This window comes from Tripterygium wilfordii, chromosome 9, assembly GCF_013401445.1.
Source record: "Tripterygium wilfordii isolate XIE 37 chromosome 9, ASM1340144v1, whole genome shotgun sequence".
Lineage (NCBI taxonomy): Eukaryota > Viridiplantae > Streptophyta > Magnoliopsida > Celastrales > Celastraceae > Tripterygium > Tripterygium wilfordii.
The window spans coordinates 10,077,085-10,097,013 of NC_052240.1; the positions used below are offsets into that span (position 1 = coordinate 10,077,085).

At 36.8% G+C, this 19,929-nt stretch overlaps 3 protein-coding genes across 4 annotated transcripts; 1 reads left to right on the plus strand and 2 right to left on the minus strand.

Moving 5' to 3' along the window:
- Nucleotides 1–353: 353 nt before the first annotated feature.
- LOC120006474 (2-(3-amino-3-carboxypropyl)histidine synthase subunit 2) lies at nt 354–7,444 on the minus strand. Of its 2 annotated transcripts, none has more exons than XM_038856528.1 (10): nt 7,320–7,444; nt 6,860–7,067; nt 6,022–6,130; nt 5,568–5,919; nt 4,804–4,873; nt 4,558–4,625; nt 3,075–3,190; nt 2,821–2,927; nt 1,692–1,831; nt 354–1,006 (listed from the first exon to the last, which is right to left on the minus strand). In XM_038856528.1, exons 2-10 carry the CDS (start codon nt 6,958–6,960, stop codon nt 753–755), a joined length of 1,317 nt encoding a protein of 438 aa, XP_038712456.1. In that variant the 5' UTR covers nt 6,961–7,067; nt 7,320–7,444; the 3' UTR covers nt 354–752. The 2 variants fall into 2 exon arrangements, with proteins under 2 accessions (XP_038712456.1, XP_038712455.1); XM_038856527.1 differs by having other exon boundaries at nt 6,860–7,074; nt 7,320–7,441.
- A 911-nt stretch (nt 7,445–8,355) lies between these two features.
- On the plus strand, nt 8,356–13,025 carry LOC120004970. The gene is made up of 4 exons (XM_038854367.1): nt 8,356–8,476; nt 9,380–9,682; nt 11,668–11,916; nt 12,520–13,025. The coding sequence occupies exons 2-4, from the start codon at nt 9,443–9,445 to the stop codon at nt 12,793–12,795; spliced, it is 765 nt and encodes a 254-aa protein (XP_038710295.1). The 5' UTR covers nt 8,356–8,476; nt 9,380–9,442; the 3' UTR covers nt 12,796–13,025.
- A 1,340-nt stretch (nt 13,026–14,365) lies between these two features.
- Nucleotides 14,366–18,457, minus strand: LOC120005110 (signal recognition particle 14 kDa protein-like). The gene is made up of 4 exons (XM_038854581.1): nt 18,314–18,457; nt 17,713–17,806; nt 17,480–17,589; nt 14,366–14,700 (listed from the first exon to the last, which is right to left on the minus strand). The coding sequence occupies exons 1-4, from the start codon at nt 18,314–18,316 to the stop codon at nt 14,545–14,547; spliced, it is 363 nt and encodes a 120-aa protein (XP_038710509.1). The 5' UTR covers nt 18,317–18,457; the 3' UTR covers nt 14,366–14,544.
- Between the last annotated feature and the right edge of the window lie 1,472 nt (nt 18,458–19,929).

Below are 19,929 nucleotides of genomic sequence, written 5' to 3' on the forward strand. Positions count from 1 at the left end.
CACTGCATTCTGTGCCACTGCAGTTCAAGCGATGAGTCCAGTGAGAAGGATTGTTAGCACAAGCCTCATCATGTTTTCGGTCACCATTTTGTGCATGATAAGTGTGTGGAAATGAGCATGAGACAACCATATTTATAGTGGGGCAAAGCAAAAGTAGGCAATACATATACGCAATTTAGAGCGAATGCACTCAGTTTGGACAGATTTTAGTTTGAAGGAATATAATCAAATCAAAGGTGCTAAAAAAGTCTAGCTAGTTCATCCAAATACTCGTACTCCCTTACACAAGGTGTACGTGTCTTCGAGAGACTGCAATAACTGTGAAAATGACCAACAATAGTAGACAATATATGTTGCCGTGAAGGGAAAATGTGGAGGGTATCTTGCACTCAAATGCAACAGTTCTAGGCAATTTAGACAACCAGTCTCAGCAACTATTACAACCACTTTACTGTGGTGAAATCAAGATAAACATAACAAACTTGAACCATAATAATCAAGCCAAAAAATAATACTAAATAACCCAAACACAATGAACCTCTGCAAAATATGGGAAATATCCATTACCTAGCTCCTATCTCCGTGAGACAGTAGTTGGAGAAATATGCCAACCACAGGTTCCTGCAACACCAGAAACCCTATGTATAAAACAGCATCTATCCTTCTGAATTCTTTAAAAAAACCTGACCGATGGTCAGCCCAGTAACTGCTCATCCAAAAAACACCAATGGCTTGAAGTTTCAATGAGTTTATCACAAGCCATCCTGCCCGCTTTTCTCATCCTCATATCCCGACGCCTTCCCACTCCTACCAATTAGATATGGCTCGGGAATGGAACTATTATTGCCATGCATTTCAAGACCATGATAAGATCGCGATGCAAAATAGTCAGCTCCAGATTTTATTACTCCCTTGGAGACAGACTTAGAATTTCCTTCATGCAATTGCAGAGTTTTCTCTGTTGCATTGGCTAAAGCAAGAACTTCATTCTCGTCCTTGCCATTCTCTGTCAAAAGCCCATTATTTGCAAAATAAAGTTATTTTCAGATTTGTGACTTAGTCTCATGTTGAGGAATTGGCACAATGAGAAAAATAAAAACTCCTTTCTAATAGGCAACTACCAATATTTTCATTTATTTCGAAATAAAGAAACTCTGTACAGTAAGGCCACCTCTGCCCCTTTGTAGAGTAAAGTCTAGGATTACAAACAATCACAAGTAAACCATTCGTATACATTAAATTCAAACCAGACTGGGTGGAATTTGAATACAGGATTTCCAGGTTTACGACTGATCCCAGGAGTTTTCTAACTCTTCCTACACCACTAGGCCACTCCTGTTCGGGCAGGCAAGTAGCAATAATTACTCATATCACAAATGACCTATAGATCTCCCATTATTTTCATATTTCCCAATGATAAACAAAGCCGAATAGCAGAATCTCCTAGGAGTTGTACAATCGTTTGGGTAGAATCTCGTGGGAGTTATACCTTTCTTTTTTGTAATTTTTTATGACACAAAATCTTCACATATACCTAATTCTTAACAGATCGCTCAAAACCTAAGAAACAAAACATGAATGGGAGTTTTTTTTAATATCTTTTCTCTAGTATGCTTCAGTATAGACACCAACTCCTACTCAAAGGAAAAATATGAATTTCAATAAAGAAAACAAAAGTTAGCAAGAACAACCTTGAACATCAAAATCTTCCATGTATCCACCATGAAGAAAAGAAAACCGTGCTTCTTGTGACTCATTTCTCGCTTCAACAGGAGAAGAATTAATCAAATCTCGGAATTCCATCAGATATGCTCCTGTCCATTGGCATCCCCTGGGAAAATGAAAATTTTGAGCAATAAGCATGTATAGATGAAGCCAGCACCTATTTTGGATACCTAAAGCAAAAAAAATATCCGTACACAGTACACACTTAGAACTTAGATGCACAACAACAGTAGAAATCATTATAGAATGATAAAGATAAAAAAGAGAAAACGAATAATTATAAAATTTACGAGACCTTAGCCACTTTAGTAAGAGAAGAAACTTACTATAATCAAGAAATTCTAAATTTATTTATGATTCTGTACTTGTTTCCTTACATATCCACCATGAACAAAATAAAAGGCCCACTATTCATGTGCTTGAAAGGTTTAGCAAATAAAAGAAAGAATGGGCCCAACACCATAAGTGTTGTAGTCTTGTAGATGTAAGAAATCAGTTGCAAAGTAAAAGTCACCAAGGCTTTTTTGCAGTTGATAACAAAAGAGGAAAGTACTGCAGAGGAAACAACCTTCAGTCATTGGGGTCAATCATATGCATGTATGGCTTTAAAGATACAAATGAGACAAAGCATTGCCTATAGAAGTATTATCAAGGGTACCAACTATTAATATGAAGACGTATGTTCATCTTTTCCACCCTTTCCTTTGTTTCAGGGGTTTGGGAAAGAACTCGATTGGAAAGATTTTTCTTGAGCACAGACCCCTCAAGTACTAATCTGTTCCTAATGTGATGGGTGCAGAGCAATAGTGTGTCAGAGGATTGGGCTGGTGTTACATTCCTTGGAGAACAGTTATCCTCAATTGATGAAACCGTGGAGGACCAAGAGCGGCCGGGGTTGGGTGGGGGTGGGGGTGGGGGAGGGGGAATTTTTTCAAGGCTGCAACTTGTTAAAAAAATTAATGTGAGGTAATCATAAGTCTGAAAAGATAATCATAGTGAAAAGAAATAGTTAAAAAAATCCAGTACCATACAAGGCAGAATTTAGTCTACGAACAAGAACCTGAAACGAAAAAGGAAAGAAAATTTAATGAGTACCTGCTAAACGCCAACATAGCTTCAAATGGAGTAATAATAGGAGCATAGAACTCCTTGCTATCCAGAAGAGCAGTTTGAGCACATGACACGTAGATGAAAACATCACACTGCAAAAAATTGGAAATTGTAACATAGCTCAAACTTGGAGAATAACTTTTTTCAGAAAAGTATTTAACTATCTAGATCTAAGTCAAAGTTTACCTCAGGAATTCTTCATAAAAGTATTTAACTATCTAGATCTAAGTCAAATTTACCTCAGGAAAATTGGCAAGTTTTGCAGGATTTGGTCTTCCCATGACAAGGGTGTAGGCCTTTTTCCCAGCTCTAGTGATAAGCTCTTTCATCTGATGAATCATATCAAGGTAACCAGCTGCATCAATAGCAAGACATGATTCTAGCAATACCTTAAAAATTTACTTAGCAAATAATACGACGCAAAATTTTAACAAAGCGAAAAAGTTAAAAAAAACAGAAGTGATAGGGATCCCAGTAAAAAGCATCTGAGTCATCCCAGTAGTGGATGTGTCACTCTCTTATTCAATCATCAGGTTTTGTAGGCCCCTATACTTATATCAATCAAGGGATAAGATCCACTACTGTGATGTTTTTTACTGGGATCCTTAACATTTTTGTTAAAAAAAGAAAACCCTCCAGTGCACGAGGCTCCCTGATGTAGATCAAGTTGCAGTCTTGTTTTTGGAGAAGTATGAGCGACTGAATGTTTAACTTTGTATTGTCTAAGTTGTCTAGTTTATGTAGTTTTGTTAAGTCTTTGTTTCGGGCTTTTCTTTCTATCTTTGTGGGCCTGTTGCCCTTGTTGGGCTTAGTCAGTTAGCTTATCCAGTGTTTTGGCCCTTGGCCCTAGGGTTTATGGTAGCCTCGGGGCATTGGTTGTAGTAGTTTTTGGAAGAATAGTAAAAGGAGTTTCTCTTCGCCGTTCTCTAACTTTGGCATTCTATGAGAATCAACAGGGTTGAGTTCTATAATTCCTCCTCTAAAACGTGGTATTCTACACGAATCAACAGGTTTAGGGTTGGGTTTACATCACTCCCACACTGGACAGGATTGGGGACAGATAGGATGTACGTAGACCTTACCCTCCACATATTATGTGGAGAGACTGTTTTTGGGAATTGAACCTGTTACCTGCAACTCTACCACTGACCACATGATTGCCTCTAAAGATCTAAATTTTCAGTACCAGAACAAAATCTTCAGCATTTAATGGATGAAACATAATGTACATACAGATTTCTAGTAAAATATGAATATATGATGGTCCCAGAATAGTATTAGCCCTAATTAAACAGGGCAAATGAACAAATCTTATGCTACTGTTCTGCAAGGAAAATAGTATCAATTACTGGGTTACTGCTCAAAGTTCAAAATAAGTAAATTCCCAACCTCGCACATTTAGAAAGAGATGTCCACAAACACAATTTTTAAGATATAAAATCATTCACAGTATGGTTTCCTCGACTTAAAATTTTGGTCGACAGCCATAAATAACGAGAAAACATAGTGAATCAACGTACAACAAATATAAACTGTGAATATGAAAAGAAAAATGATAATAACAATGTGATACATGAGAAGGAAATGGACTCAACCATGAGATTAAAAATATTGACCATGAGATTAAAAATATTGACATAGAAAAGTTACAAATGTGCATGCTTTCAGAATTGAACTTGAAAAAGTAGGTTTCCAATCCAAAACAATGAATCAGGAACATACCTACACCAAGAGTACCCACTAAAATCCCAATAATGTTGGCATCCTTTGCCTTTTCAACAAGGTAATATCTGTGGAGAACATATTCACGCATTAAATCCCGTAGAAGAGATATACGCTTAAATGAAAAACCCGAATGTTTCAAGAATACAGCCAATATGCCATCATCAAACAAGCATAATAATTTACAATTTTTAAGGAAGAAAAATAAAATGTTAAAGGTGAAGATAGCAATATTGCTTACAATACCTACGCTTAAGAATTCTTCTCTGTTGAGAAAAGTCTGCCACCAAGCAATCTGATGTCACGTCATATCTAACTAAACCAACAATAACAATATCAAGTGAAGATCACTAAGGTTTAAGTTCAGAAGAAAACTAAAAACAAAAGGTCTTTCAACCAAAGATTTAACCTCTCCAGACATTGGGGTGAAGTCTGCCTTAATCTGCTCTTCTAAGAACTTGGCACAACTAATACGAGCCATGTGCATTGGGGGGTGTTATTTCCTTTTTATTTTGTGTAATCATGACTTAGTTACAAGTTTCTTTTTATCTAGAGAGACATTTGGCATACAAAACGAGCAGAATATGAGTAATCAATAAGTTATTTTAATGTCCTTGCTATCTTATGCATAGTACACAAGCTTGGAGAACAAAGCTCAAAATAATGAATGCAACTCAAGGAAAAAGAGATCGATTTAGAATCTGAGTAGACAGTAGACATGATTGATTTTCAGGAAGGCATCTCTTTCATTACGCAGAGAATCGGTAATCAACAGTTAATTTCCTAGATGGAAGCAAAGGCAAGATCGTATATAAGCTGAATTACAATGAAAGTATAGAGAAGCAATAGCACTGATCAGGAAAAGCAATGAGAAGGCTTTCATGGAGATAAACGACATGAAACTAAGATGAAGAACATAAAGTCTTGACCTCTAGTTGTGGGTCTTGGGGGTGTTAAGGGAAGATGGTAAAAGGAACAGTAAAAAAAGGGAAACACAGCAATATGTCTACCTATTTCACAGCCATTGAATGTCAGTACAGCATTTGCAAATGCGGAATTCTCAGAACCAACCCAAAAAAGCAAGTGATCCTCCATTTTGTGTCCTTTGGGTAAATCCCAAATCAAGCCCCCAATGCTGTGCCTAGTGCCCGGTTCTGCACCAGAACCAACACTCGAATAGCCAGTGACTGGTCTAAGGAGCTCATCAGAACGTTTACAATCTGCTGATGGATCTATGACAGAACACGCAACATCAGCAAAATCGATATGTAATTTAGATATGGACTCAGATAACCTTGCTGCTTCTCCCAGTGCTTCCCTAATACATGGGACTGCATGTGCATATTCAAGCCCATAAAGGACCTACAAGATTACCAGGTACCCGTTGTCATCACAGATATCCAATCACAACAAATCAAATTCAGTTATATCTGAAAACACACAAACTTCCATGACTGTTGATACCATAACAGGCTTGCAATTGGCCAAAGCATAACTTGATAATTTTTCAATGCAACTGGATACACTGATAGAAGCCTTTCCGAAAACAATGAATGCTGGAAGGGTTGATGTCCTGAAATAAAGAATTAAAAAGTTATAACCAATTGATGTGACCGAATAATGAAAGAAATTGTAATAAGTCAGGTTCAATAGAATAGCTAAATTCCCAACAAACTAATGACTTGACCGTTGTCTGCAAGTGGCTCAAAATCAGGATTTATATTAACACACTACCATCGAAAAGATAAAATAAAATAAGAAGGGTGGAAAAACATTTGCAATTCCATGTCTCTAGCTGCAAAGCAAAGACTCTGAAGATCTGGAAATTATGCATATTGTATTTAAGGAATTAGTTCTCCAATAACAATAAAACTGAACTATAAGAGATTATGTTCCTGGAGTGAATTTAAGAAACTTGGAAACATTTCCAAACCGAACTATAAGGGATTATATTCCCGGAGTGAATTGAAGAAACTTGAAAATATTTCCAAGGCTTCATTGGCAAAAACCTTAAAATGGAGACCCAAAAACTACAACTATCAAAGACTCTTATTTTTCTGTTTTCTAATCATCTTAATTCTCTCACTTCAAAACCCATTAATAAGGGGATAGAAGAAATATCACCCTCTGGTGCCTTGCAATGAAATCCTTTTTCAGTCTTAAAAAAAAGAAGTTTAATATCTTAAGATTCAACAAATTCACAGAACATAGTAAACAAACCTTATATTCATATCAATCTCTGAAACCCTTCAAACAACATTTATACATATAATGCACATTAGATTTGGTTATGAGTACTTACGGGCTGAGACAAGTATGTCCATAATGCACCACACAATCAGCATCAATGTGGGATGCTCCAACCTCGTCAACACAACAATTTCCATAAGTCGTGTCTGCCATGACAAACAATCCAACTTCTTTGTTATCAGCATCTGATGACTCCCTTAGCAACTGAAGCTTGTTCCGCAAAGCTCTCACCACTCTAGTGGAATCCTTCAATAAGTCGTCTGGGAACTAAGAAGCCAGCATAAGTCGAGAGTCAAATTCACGGACTTGTAAAGTAAGAGTTAAAAGAGATAGAAACACACATAAGCAATCACAGGAGTTTTCTTATCTTCAACTTGCGTTTCTCAGCAAGCAAGAAGATGAAAAGGATGACTTTCTCGAACAACGGTAACACCAAACAAAACAATTAAGCAAAGCTAAGCAGAACCCGAACGATCAAAAATTAAAGCCCTAAATTTTCTATTCTTCATTACCTGCAAAGCAACTCTGGTAAAGTTCCTACTGTGAATGAACTCGGCAGCTCGGGCAATTTCGTAATTTGAATCCTCGTCCATGGCTACCGCGGACTGCAATGCACCTTCTCTGCGAATGCGCGAAACACAGACGAGAAGAAACAAACAAAGGGAGTCTACATTGGAGTGGGCTTTTATGGGCCGAAATCTTTGGGCCCATTAGAGATGTAAAAAAAACAAATCGACCAAGCACAACTTAGAATTGTTTGAGGTTCGAAAATCAATTCTATAGGGTTTAAAAACGGTTTTTGTTTTATTTTGATTTTCAAACCGTCATAATTTAGGATGCTAAGATGCTAAATTATCTCATAATAAATTATGTTAAATAAATAACATAATGAAATGAAAATATCATACATTTATAGTACAACCATCATATATCATATACATATAGTACGACACAAATAATCAATTAGTTGAACGGCAATCACATTACATGTAAGGGATCATCCATCCATTAAGTCACGGGTTAAAATCATATCCCCTCCCCAAATCCTTGTTTCAAAAAATATATATATATTAAAAAATTAAATTATATATTTATATAATCATACTAATACACTATAAATTGTACTACTTATACTAATAATATGACATTGTAAAATAAATCATACTAAGTAATAATATTAATAGAATCATACTCATATTATTGATTTTAATTTTAATGCAAGATTCGGGTTCAAGTTTGGGGTGGTTTTGAAAACAGTTATCCGATTATTTATGAAAAATAAAATATTAAAAGTTAAATGATAAATGAATACTTGATCGTAAACAATTATAGAACGGTTTTAATTTTGGAAATTTAAATGATTTGTTAAACAATTTGGTATATGAAACCTTAAATGGAAACAGTTTTAATATTCCATAATTGAAATGATATCCGACCCGTTACCATTCCTAGAGTGCATTACGATTTTATTTTTTTATCAAGGAAAGCGTTGGGCCATCAACTTAAAGGCCTAGCCCAATCCAAGATTCCATTTCGTTTTAATTGCTGAGCAATTCGAAGCCCTTTCGTTTTCTCTCTCGTGTATTCGTCTTTCACACCTTGTTTTGCAGCAAACCGATAAGGGTCCGTGGCAATCATCGACCGGCGTATCCGGCGGGAAGAATTTCCGGTGAGCTTACGCTACGCTTGCTTCTTATAGTTGATTATGTCTCACTGTGATTAGGTTTTTGGTTCTTTTTTTATGAAGTTTTTCGTACGGTAGCCATTCTATTGGTGTCGTGCTGTCGCGAGATGGCTGAGGGATATAACCTTTTTTTGACGCAGTAATCGAAACGTAATCCGTTAACAACAAAGGTTTCTAGTTTTTGTTTTTTCATCATGAACAAAAGAGATGGAAATTAGATATGCATTCATGATTGAATGAAAACTGTTTGTGTGTGTGTGTGTGTATAAATTGTTACGAATATGATTTGATTATTTTTGTTTAATATATGATTTTGGTGAACATCGCCTAGTGGTAGAGTTTCTGGGTACATATTCAATTCTTGGAAATAGTCTAGCCATATATTATATAGGGTACATCTTGACTGTCTCTACTCCGTCCACTGCGTAAATTCCTGTGCATGGGTGTTGTTTACCTTTTTTATATGATCTTGGTGAAGTTTTTACTGCTATAAAACATATGCTTACTACGCGTCGTAGTTTTTGTCTGTTGTTTAATTTGTTTGAATTGATAAGACTTATGGTTGTCTTTGGTGTCTCGAGTTAATGTATTGTGCGCTAATTTGGGTCACTTTGCTCCAAGATTTGATTTTGTTCGAGTTGTTACCTCTCTGAAGCAGATACTGATAACCTGTTGTAGTTCATGTATACTACCATATTTTTCCAATTCTTTGGGTTCTAATGTGTTCACAAACATTATTTCATCGAGTTATTCCTGCTACGTAAATGATTCCAGTTACCTATTAAAGCACATGACTGTACTTTAGTTTGTTTTTCTCTTTGGGGTTCTGATGATTTATATGGGTTGCTGATTCGGAATTCTCTCTATTGTGTTATATATGTGTGTAAGGTTAAATTATTAAAGAGTTAATGTGTGGTTGAGGCGGTGCATTTGTGTTGGAAGAATAGAAGGATGAGCAGCATTCAGACAAATCTTTGTAAACCTTGCCCCTATACTCTCTCTGCAAGGATATCTCGATCAAGTTGCCTTTTCCCAACACGGGTTGTTTTACCAATCCGTGCCTATGATCCTCTGAAGTGCTCCTTAAAACTTTTCTCAATGAGTCATCATCGGATGCCTATGTTGAAATGCCGGCAAGGCACAACCATTTGTTTACTCTCTGGCAAAGATAAGTCTGAAGGTGAAAATCAGGTAACATTTTTTCCCCTCGATATATCTTATCTATCTTATAGTTTGATAGGAAATTAGTGGCTGAATTAGGGATGATTCTGATTAGATTTTGGTGGATTTTTTTAGTGATAGTGTGAATAGATCACAAGAAAAAATTGTTGTTTGAAGCAACCGTGTGAACACTTTAATATGCATTAAATGGTTCCAAACCTGTTGAACTTGACCAGGTTATTAATTATTTGTTCTTGGAATTATGTATTGCTAAAATGTTGAAATATTTATTTTGTATTTTTATGCTATTTTTATCATGATGGTTTCCCCTCTTCCTTCTTTGCATTTTTAATTTACATATTTTTTTTACTAGACAAGTCAAGCATAGATTGCCTTCGTATTTTTGCTGCCATGCAAGGTGTATTTAAGCAAACAACTCCCTATATTGCTTGTCTCACTCATTTCAGTAGAATTTGTTGTCTTTCTCAACTCTACCCTTGCTTGATCATAATCTTGAAGTTTGTTTTAATTCTCTAAATACCAACTTATAGCAAGCCTTTCTTTGAAATGTTTGGTGTTCACTGGTGCCAGAGTGAAAATTATCCAATTTTCCGAAGATTTGATGAATGTTTATGTGGTCATAGTACTTTTCTTTTTTGGCTGCTAGCTTGCTGTGTTAAAACCATAATTGGTTATTATTTAAGCACTTTTATATGGAATTTGACTTGAATCTGCAATGTCATTCCCATGATGGAAATAGAAAGGGCGTCAATTGTAACGGTCAAGCTCCTTCGAATTCTTGCATCTAATCTCAATCTCCTAGAATGGGAAAAAAAAAGAAAGAAGAAAGTTCAAAGTTCTTGTAGTAAAATCGTGTTAACGCGTTTAACTTTGCTATTTATTGTGGTTGAAACTTGAAACTGCCTTCAATAGGGGATTCTAGTATATTTCCCCTTCTGTTTTCTTTGTTGCATTTATCTTCCCTTTATTACCATTTAAAAACCATAATCTAATATGGTTATATATCTTATACAAGTAATATAGCTTTGATGTGTGAAGGACTTGAGATAAGGAATGTGAATTGTATTTTAGTTTTAAGGCGTCATATTATAAAGAAGGATCAGAAGATGAAAGCCTTTTCATTTTCTCATGTACATCGGAATAACATTTGTACTTTTAAAAAGTGTTTTCAAATGCGAAAATGTAAGGCGATGCGTTATAAAATATGACAGGACATGATTTGACCAAAAGGAATAAAATACATTTGAATTGTTATTATATCAATGTATAAATATCTTGTACAAAACGCTGCATATCATCCCTTTAGTGATACAGTTCCAAAGATAAAAGTAACCCAACCAAGGTTAGCTAACTTTACCACTGATTGACATCCTTTTGCACCCGAAAGAAACTCCCCAAAGATAACCCTAGCCGCTGCAAACAGAAAGGGAACCTGAAGAGGAAGCAGCAGCAAGTGGTCGGACTCGGAGGTGGGTTTCAACCTCGCTGTTCGATTCAGGTGGTCGGACTCGCTGCTTGCAGGGTTCTCCAACAGTCCAAGTCGCAGCTTGCAGGTGGTCCGCGGTCGCACTCAGAGGTGGGTTTCGACCTCGCCATTCGATTCAGGTGGACTTGCTGGTTGCAGTGTTCTCCAATTCACATCTCGCCGTTCGATTCATGGCTCAGGAACAGGGGTTTCAACTTTCGACCTAGTTTGGGCTTCAACCTTTTTTTGATTCATAAAACTAGGTTAAACGATGCTGTTTGTGTCACTTTCTGTGAAGTGTACATCTCCCTGGTGTGAAACATTTTAATGCCTTTTTCGCATTTTCTAAAAAAACGTACTTATAATGGAAATAGAATTATCCATACGCATAAGTACTTTTTGCTTGCATTTCGTACTGAAACGCGCTTCAATTCGTGCTTTGATAACTCTTTTTAAGACACTGCTTGTAAACAATATACTGTGGTTGAAAAAGTTACAAAACTGGAGCTAACCTGTGAATTGTTTATAGGGATCTCCATCGAATGCTCTTGACAAAGCAATGGGAAGCTTTAAGGGAAAGTCCGTAGAAGATGTGTTGAGGCAACAGATTGAAAAGCAGGAATTCTATGATGATGGAGGCAGTGGTAAAATTCCGCCACGCGGACGCAGGGGTGGTGGAGATGGAAATGGCTCTGAGGGATCCGGGGATGAAGGATTAGCTGGAGTTGTGGATGAGACTTTACAAGTGATCTTGGCAACCCTTGGCTTCATTTTCCTGGTAATTCCATCTTCATTGCCATGTTGTATTCCCCTTGACCATGTTCTTATGTGCAAGTTCTCACTGTCCAGTATTTATAAGTTCTCCAGAACATTTTCTTTCCCGATGACAAGATAAGCTAAATGGTCTATATACATATATTCTGTCTGATGGTCCAGTTTATTTATTGACACATTGGGTGGCATGGGAGGTATGGGACTAACTGTGTGTCTTGCTCTGGCTAGACAATTTGATTTCTGTTTAATTTGCTAGCTATCCCTACATTGCAACAGGCATATGGTACTCAGATTACATGAATTAGACTTCTGAGGCGCTAGTGACAGCAAGGGTTAATTAACTTAATTCTGATTTATGGTTTTCTTTACGGTTAGCATTAAGTTGTATTAAAATCATTAAGAAATTGCAAGTACATTAACATCTTCCATCTCTTTGTATTTCTAGCAGCATTCCTAAAATCAAATATTATCTTTCAAATTTGCGTAATGTTTTCTTTTTTTGGAGGGTATAATGTGTTCATATATGAGAGGATTGCAGGGGCTATGCTCACTCTCATTATACTTGCCTATTGCATGCCCGTTTAATTGTATCATGATTGTGTTGCAGTATATTTATATCATAACTGGCGAGGAGCTGACTCGGCTGGGAAAGGACTACATCAAGTATATTTTCCGAGGAGGTAAGAGCGTTCGTCTAAAGCGAGCCATGGACAAGTGGAGTGGGTTCTGGACTATGCTTTATGATAAGAAGGAAGACAAGTATTGGCTGGAAAAGGAAATTCTCAGAACCAATACTTGGTACGACGGCCCTGAAAAGTACAGGCGTGTTATTAGTTCTGCCTTAGAATCAGATTCTTCCTTAGAATCAGATTCTGATGAGTAACCTGGAGCTTTCTTTATTTCAATCAATTTTATTTCTGATTGATGTAACAAATTAGGAAAGAACTTTCTTTCTTCGCAATTATAATTCCATAATTTTGGAAGGTCTGAGGCCGGGTAGGCCCCGTCATTTTGACAATTGTAGTTGCCTTGGGTATAACCCTTTTTTTTTGCGGCTACTGTATAACCTTGATAAATTAATAATAATCATTAGAAAATATTTTTGGTCGGTCCTGATTTTTTTTATTTTTTTTCAAGAGGTCTGAGACCCCATTTGTATTACAACCAATACAACTCCACATGAGGTGGTGGCTTTCTCTACCCATAAGGGTAGACGAAACAACTACAGGAAACAAGAACAACTAAGGTAAAAAAAACTAACCAAAGCATGAAAGCGAACAAAAAACACCAGCATGGCTGCTCCTACTGCCAACGTATAACGGCCCGCTGCAGATAGGAACTCCTATCTCATCTCTCCCTTGTAACAATAGAATTCAGTTCTGGGGGAATTTCTTCAATCCAGGATTGAAAGGAGGGGCATTACAATCCTCTTTTAGCAAGAGTATGGGCAGCTGAATTTGACTTCCGATAGGCATGTGAGGCCTCCCTGGAAGAAAAACTCAGCAGCAAAAATTTGATCTCATGCACCAAGGATCCCCAATTTGACAAATTCTCTTGGGAGGAAAGATCTGTGATGGCAGTAATTAGAGACAGATAATCCCCTTCTAGATGAATATCATGAAAACCCAAGTCTTCGCCAAATTGTAGAGCAAATAAAGCTGAAGAAGTTTCTGCCAAGAGAGGATTAAGAGCCACTGGTCTTGAAACCGAGCAAGCTGCCATCGGAAAACCAGTTGCATCCCTAATAATATACCCAAATCCATAACGCATCCTGACTTGTGTCAATATGGTAAAATAATAATTCATTAAATTTTTAAGATAATACATTTAAAAAAACATATAGTTCTCACTTGATATATTTATTTATCTTTTTTATACAAATTATATATAGAAATGAATGGTGAAAAGGAATGCATGAAGTAGATTCCAGTTGATTTTCTCAAACTCATATAACCGACACCACATTTTTTGGATAAAGACTCGGATGATAAAGTAAACTTGGTGATTTTTTTTGAGCTCAACCTTGCCAATTCCCTGAATAAGCTATTCTTACGTTGTGCTTCAAAGGCAGCGGGTTCACGGATCCTCTCTTCCCCAACCGTGTGAACCCTCTCTTCCCCAACAATGGGGAACGCTCATTTCATGGCCAGCCCCAATAAATTAGCTTGAGCTTGAATCTAGGAAAATCTGACTTGATTACTTTTGTCTAGATACATCACATTTTCATCCCTTGCTATGGTTAAGTTGCAGCCAACGGGCAAGACATTTGTCTACATAATCATAACACGTATGATAATCTTACTGTAGAAAGTAGAAACTTGTAACAAGTTATAAGCAAGATCTTCACAATTCTTATCAAAAAAATGATCTTCACAATTCTTATCAAAAAAATGATCTTCGCAAAAATTTAACCCCAATGGAGGACTCAACATCCTTCCAAATTTCATCTGAATAAAAAAAGGACATGTTCCTCAACCTCTGCTCAATTTATAACACTCAAAATAATCTTTTCACATTTCCGGGAAAGAAAAAAGGTGGGGAATCCCAGTAATCTTCCATTTGCAGGAAAGGGAATCAGTGAGGGATGGGAACTTTCCAGTTTATAGAGCAGCCTAACTAGATGGGTTTACACTTACACCCTCTTCGGCTTCTTAGAGGCTGCATCTTTCTTATCTGCATCTAAAGTCTTTTTCTTGTCCTTCCTCTCCTTTTTCTTTAAAGAAGTCATATGAGCCTTGAGAATAGTTGCATAAGAGGATTGAAATCGCAGATGGTCCTTTGCTCCCACCTACACAAGAAAATCAACAGTCAGCCAAGATAAATGACATCCACTACTACATGCATGTAAAAGGGAAAGGAAATGCTAGTCATCCTATAAATAATCCTCTTATCAGGCCAGCAAGGAGACGAGAACTAGAAATTTAACAAAATCTCATTGTATCTTAACGGGAGAACAGTGGTGCTGAGATGCATAATAAGGCTTCTTACCATGAAGGAACTTAATTTATCAGATGATTAAAGATCAGCCATACAATTTTTTTCCAAATATAAGGCCCAAGCACAAATTTTCTGTACAATACCATGTCAGGATTGAACTCTACGGTTTACAAAGCAAGATGCCACATCAGTCAACCTAAAACAAGGTTGTGAGCTAGCAATCAACAGCCACCCTATGCTACGAGAGAACATGATCCCTGAAAAACCCATTATAGCACATTTAATGAATGGGGTGGAGTGGGGGTTGAATTGTGGCCTCCAAGAAAACCAAAAAGAGAAAGAATTATGGTCATTCACAGTCAATGCTGCTACGATTCGAAATATCCAAAGTAAAGCAACAATTTCATTGTCCAGTCACTTCAAAGCCCCTAGATTGTCTAGTAAGTTGTAAGGTCCATTCACAAGAAAATGTCCTCTATCTCCTAAAACCTTCAAGTCCATCTAATCCACAAACCAAACCACACAATTCCACAATGAACATTCCAAACAAAGCTACAGAGTACAGAGATTATGTTCGTAATAGCAAAAGTAAGCACCATTTGAAAAGCCAGCACAATATGAAAAATACCAGCTGACAACAAAGCTCTAAAACTTCAAAAACGCCAGAAAAAGGATACCTAGTCTTAAAATGAGAATACAATGATACCCAGACAGGTGAGTTCAGTTTCATACTCCAAAATAAAAACCCCTATAATTCCTGATCCTGCACTCTACAATCTACATAAAACCAACCACACATTGTCCGCAGATCAACTCTGAAACATCTAATACAGAGACTTCACCACTAATAAAGCAGCAATATTCAGAATACAGACAAAAAATTATGTACAAAAATCCATCAAGTCGTTCAAAAGTTTTTTCAGATTTTAACACTTGCCCTTAAACAGAATGTTGAAAAGGGTAGCATATGCTGCAAGCGAATTTATGGGACAATTATTTGAGTAACAATTCAAGCCTGAAAGATGCAGGGAGTGTGACGAGTATCTCTATTTCAGGCATTCAACGATGCATCCAGCAAGCAATTTAACATTTGAGTCAAAATGGATTTAAATTCTAAAATACTCAGCACAAAAGAAGATATATTTCCCCACTCCAAACCATATTTCAAGCAGGCAATTTAATAGTAAGATGAGAAATAAGTGGGTAGAAGCTTTCGGGACTTTATTTTTTTCTTTTCTGAGTGTTAAGGAAAAAAATCTAGGCAGTTCATCACTTCATCCCAGATAAATTTCCAAGTAACCCATAAAGACAAGGGGAAAAAAAAGCAACTGGTTTATCCAATTCACTCTTCAATCACTATATATATATATATATATTGATTGTTCAACAGAGATGGAATTCGAACCCTAACATTGGCAATGGTGGTGACGAGCTTGACCACTTGAACCAGTGGTGCTCCTCACTCTCCAAGAATATATTATGAATTGATAAGGACCCCTCCATACCAGTGTTTCAAGGGCTCTGGAGAGTCTAGGCCCAAACCAATCCTAACAGTCCAACAGGCCCAACCAACATCCATGGGCGGCCCTACGAGCACGCACCCACGAATAGGTTGTAGTCCAATAGGCCTCCACAATCAAGGCCTAACCGTATCATGTGAAAACCTATTGGACATGTTAAGGAGTGGCATTTGCCCTCCTTATAAACCGCACTTAACTCTCCCATCTTTCCGATGTGGGAGTTCCTATCATGGATCTACAGATTTTGTTTTACATCCAATCATATGATTCATAAATCCTTGAACTCCAGCCATTTGATTGAAAAATTTAAAACATTTATACACATGTCTACAGCATAAATTAACAGATGCGGATACTTCTTCCTCTAAATCTTACACTATTCCTTTTTCACTTGGAATTATCATTAATTGCAGAAAATAGTAAAATACACACCACATAAGATAACCCATGATGCCCCAAGTTTTGCATGTATTTTGAGCCACGATACCATAAGTAACAAACATAACTGCTTAACAAGGACAATGTCGATAAAAAAACTACCCAGCTAAACAGCAATAAGGTCAGAAATTTAGGTAGCACTGGGATGAGAAAGTTTCTTAAGTGCTCCAAAGAGAGCTAATGAAACGTTAATATCCAAAACCATGAGCTAGGATTTAACAAATTTAAAAGCATTTCAAAGTAATAAAGGTTTTGTTCGTAATAAGTATGTGCCACTGTAGATTGGATGTAGGATTTATTTACAGGCAAAGATTCGTTATCGATGATACATCCTTCAATTGAAGTCTAATACAGGTAGCTTAGCCTTAGGTTGCTCAAATAAAACACATGGAACTCTAAATACATAAAAAGGATACTTATATGCAACGTCGTGTGACCAAATCTTCAACGAAGTATATACAGTGCAAGAGCAGTTTACCCAGAAACATCACACTCGTAAGATTATACAGGAATTTTTATAATTTGGTTCAAACCATTATGAATATGATACTATTAAACTTCCAAAAACAGTTAGCGCAGAACTGATGGTGTACTTTTGAATTCCATGAGTAGCTGTTATCTGTACATGTCATAACAAAAGGAGAAACCTTGTTCAGAGTTAGAATTACATACTGAGGTAGAGATTGTCTTCTTGCCATCAGTAGCACGGACAAGACACCTATACTCAATGGGCTCACCAGCAGTTGCCGTTTTATTCCTTTTTACTTTGGACTTCAATGATGCTACAAGAGCAAGCGTGATTAAAAAAAGAAGAAAAAGCAGCCAATATCTTAAACATGACAGATCACAATTTGATGTAATGTAATAAGAAAAGCAAAAAATTAATTAAAGTAAGATGTAATTACATCGTTTAAGTGTGACCCAAACAGAGCCTTTCTCAGTGCTGCGTTCAAACATGCTTGTGAGTTCATTCAGAAAAGGGTCTGGCTGTAGGAGAACCTAAAAGAGACCGAAGAACAAAAGCACACAATACATTCGTTTATACATCACATCTATCATGGTAAAGAGTGAAATAAACAACAAATATAAAAATTCCAGTGAGAATAGCAAACCATAACCCTTTACGAATTCCACCCACGACACCAACGCTTTACGAATTCGCACAAGCAAACATAATTGTAAATTAACACATGAACAGAGAACAAGAAATCTAACCAATACACCCAAATTTAGCACAGTGCTTCTTTCATATAAATATAAATATACCCTTAACCCTCTTATATATGCACACTATACCATTCGAACTGTTAAAGCGGAAGTGATCGTGTCATGAAAGCTGTCTATAGTACTGAGAATCCAATAGACAGATATAAAATTGGTTTAGAAGGCAAAAAAGAAAAAGAAAAACGGGCATCAAAAAACGCCGAAATTCCATCCATAGAAGCATCAATTGTTGAACAGGAAAACCAAAACACAGAGAGATAACCATAGGGAAGCGAGAGTTACCATGACTAAAGAAGCCTTTGATCGATCGAAAACCCTAGCAACTCTCCCTCTCTTTCTCTCTGCTTCAAATCGCGAAGGAGCGTACACAAACTGCTGGACAGAGAAGAGGAAGATGCGCTACGCTGAATAATGGTGACTCAGGCAGGCTGACTCGCAGAGGGGTCCGATCCGACAACGCTAAATAATCACGGGTCGAATCAGACCCTGTTTCGGCATATATTGAAATTAGCGTTAAGTTTTTAACCACTAAAAAATTGTCAAAGTTTTACTTTGATCACTGAAAGATCAAATGTTCTAAATTAAAAAACTTAACAAATATTTTTTTTTAAAAAAAGTTAATTATGTGTAATTTTATAAGAGATGAAATTTTTTAAAAATTTCAAACTCCAACTCATCTTCTTCGCCCAAATTCATCTTCGACCTTTTGCCCTAATTCTCTCAATTCCACAATTTTTCTAGAAGCACGAAACTCCTTCGAGAGCTCAGATTCCTTTACCTCTATCCCCTTCCAACCACTACAACGACGAATTTATCGAAGTCAATAACAATGGAAAAACCAGTAGAAGGAACTGACGAAAACCACAACCACCAATATTGGAGCGAGCAGGTGGCCTCCACGCAGGCGCATAGCTCCAGATCCTTCTCACTCAAATCAGATGAAGTACTCTCTTGCTCTTATGAAGAAACTCTACTCTTCCAGATATGCCGATCTGGTGATCTAATAGTGATCATTGCAACTCTGTATTAGATCCACACTTGTCATGAAATTGGGGAACTGTATATGAGATGAGGAGCTGCATCTGAGATGGATTAGGAAAGGTGGGTAGAAGTTGGGACATCATCCTTCACATGAGGGTTCTCAATCGGACGATGGGGGTTTCATTGATTATTCAACAAAAAGTGTTTTGTTGATTATGTGCGGTTGTTTTGCATTCATTTAGGACATGTGTTCTCAATTGGATGATGGGGTAGCCTTGGCAAGAACTTTGGGTCGATGAGCATGGACGAGCTACTGAACATTTGGTCGACCGAGGAAACACAGTCGATGACCATGACTTCCACCACCGGTGCAGGGGAAGAAAATGAGATGCCACTTTTGAGGTCTCACCTATTTAGTTTTTTTTTAAGAAAATGAGGTGGCTTTTTTATTTGTTTAATTTTTGCAGTTGCCATGCCACATCAGCAAAAAACAATTAGATTTAATGGTCAAAGCGACCTGTCAGCTTGTTGACTGATCAAAATCCTTAAGATCTGCCCGAGTGACCTAAGTGTAGCAAAAAAAAAATTTCAGTGACCAATTTGGAACATTTGATTTTTGGGTGATCAAAATGAAACTTTGAGTATCTTTCAATAGGCAAAAGTTGATTTAACCCATTGAAATTATGAGAAAGCGTCATTACACTACCAATATATTTTAGGGGCGGACCCACATTCAAGTCTAATGGCATTAAAAAAATTCATATACTTATATATAAAAATTAGACTTTGACTCCACAAATTTTTTTATTTTGACCCCACTCATATTTTATATATCTTGAAAGCTAACTAGGTCATAAGAAATTTGGAAAATGACATATTAATACTACTTTAAAAAATGTTGGACATTTAGGTCCACT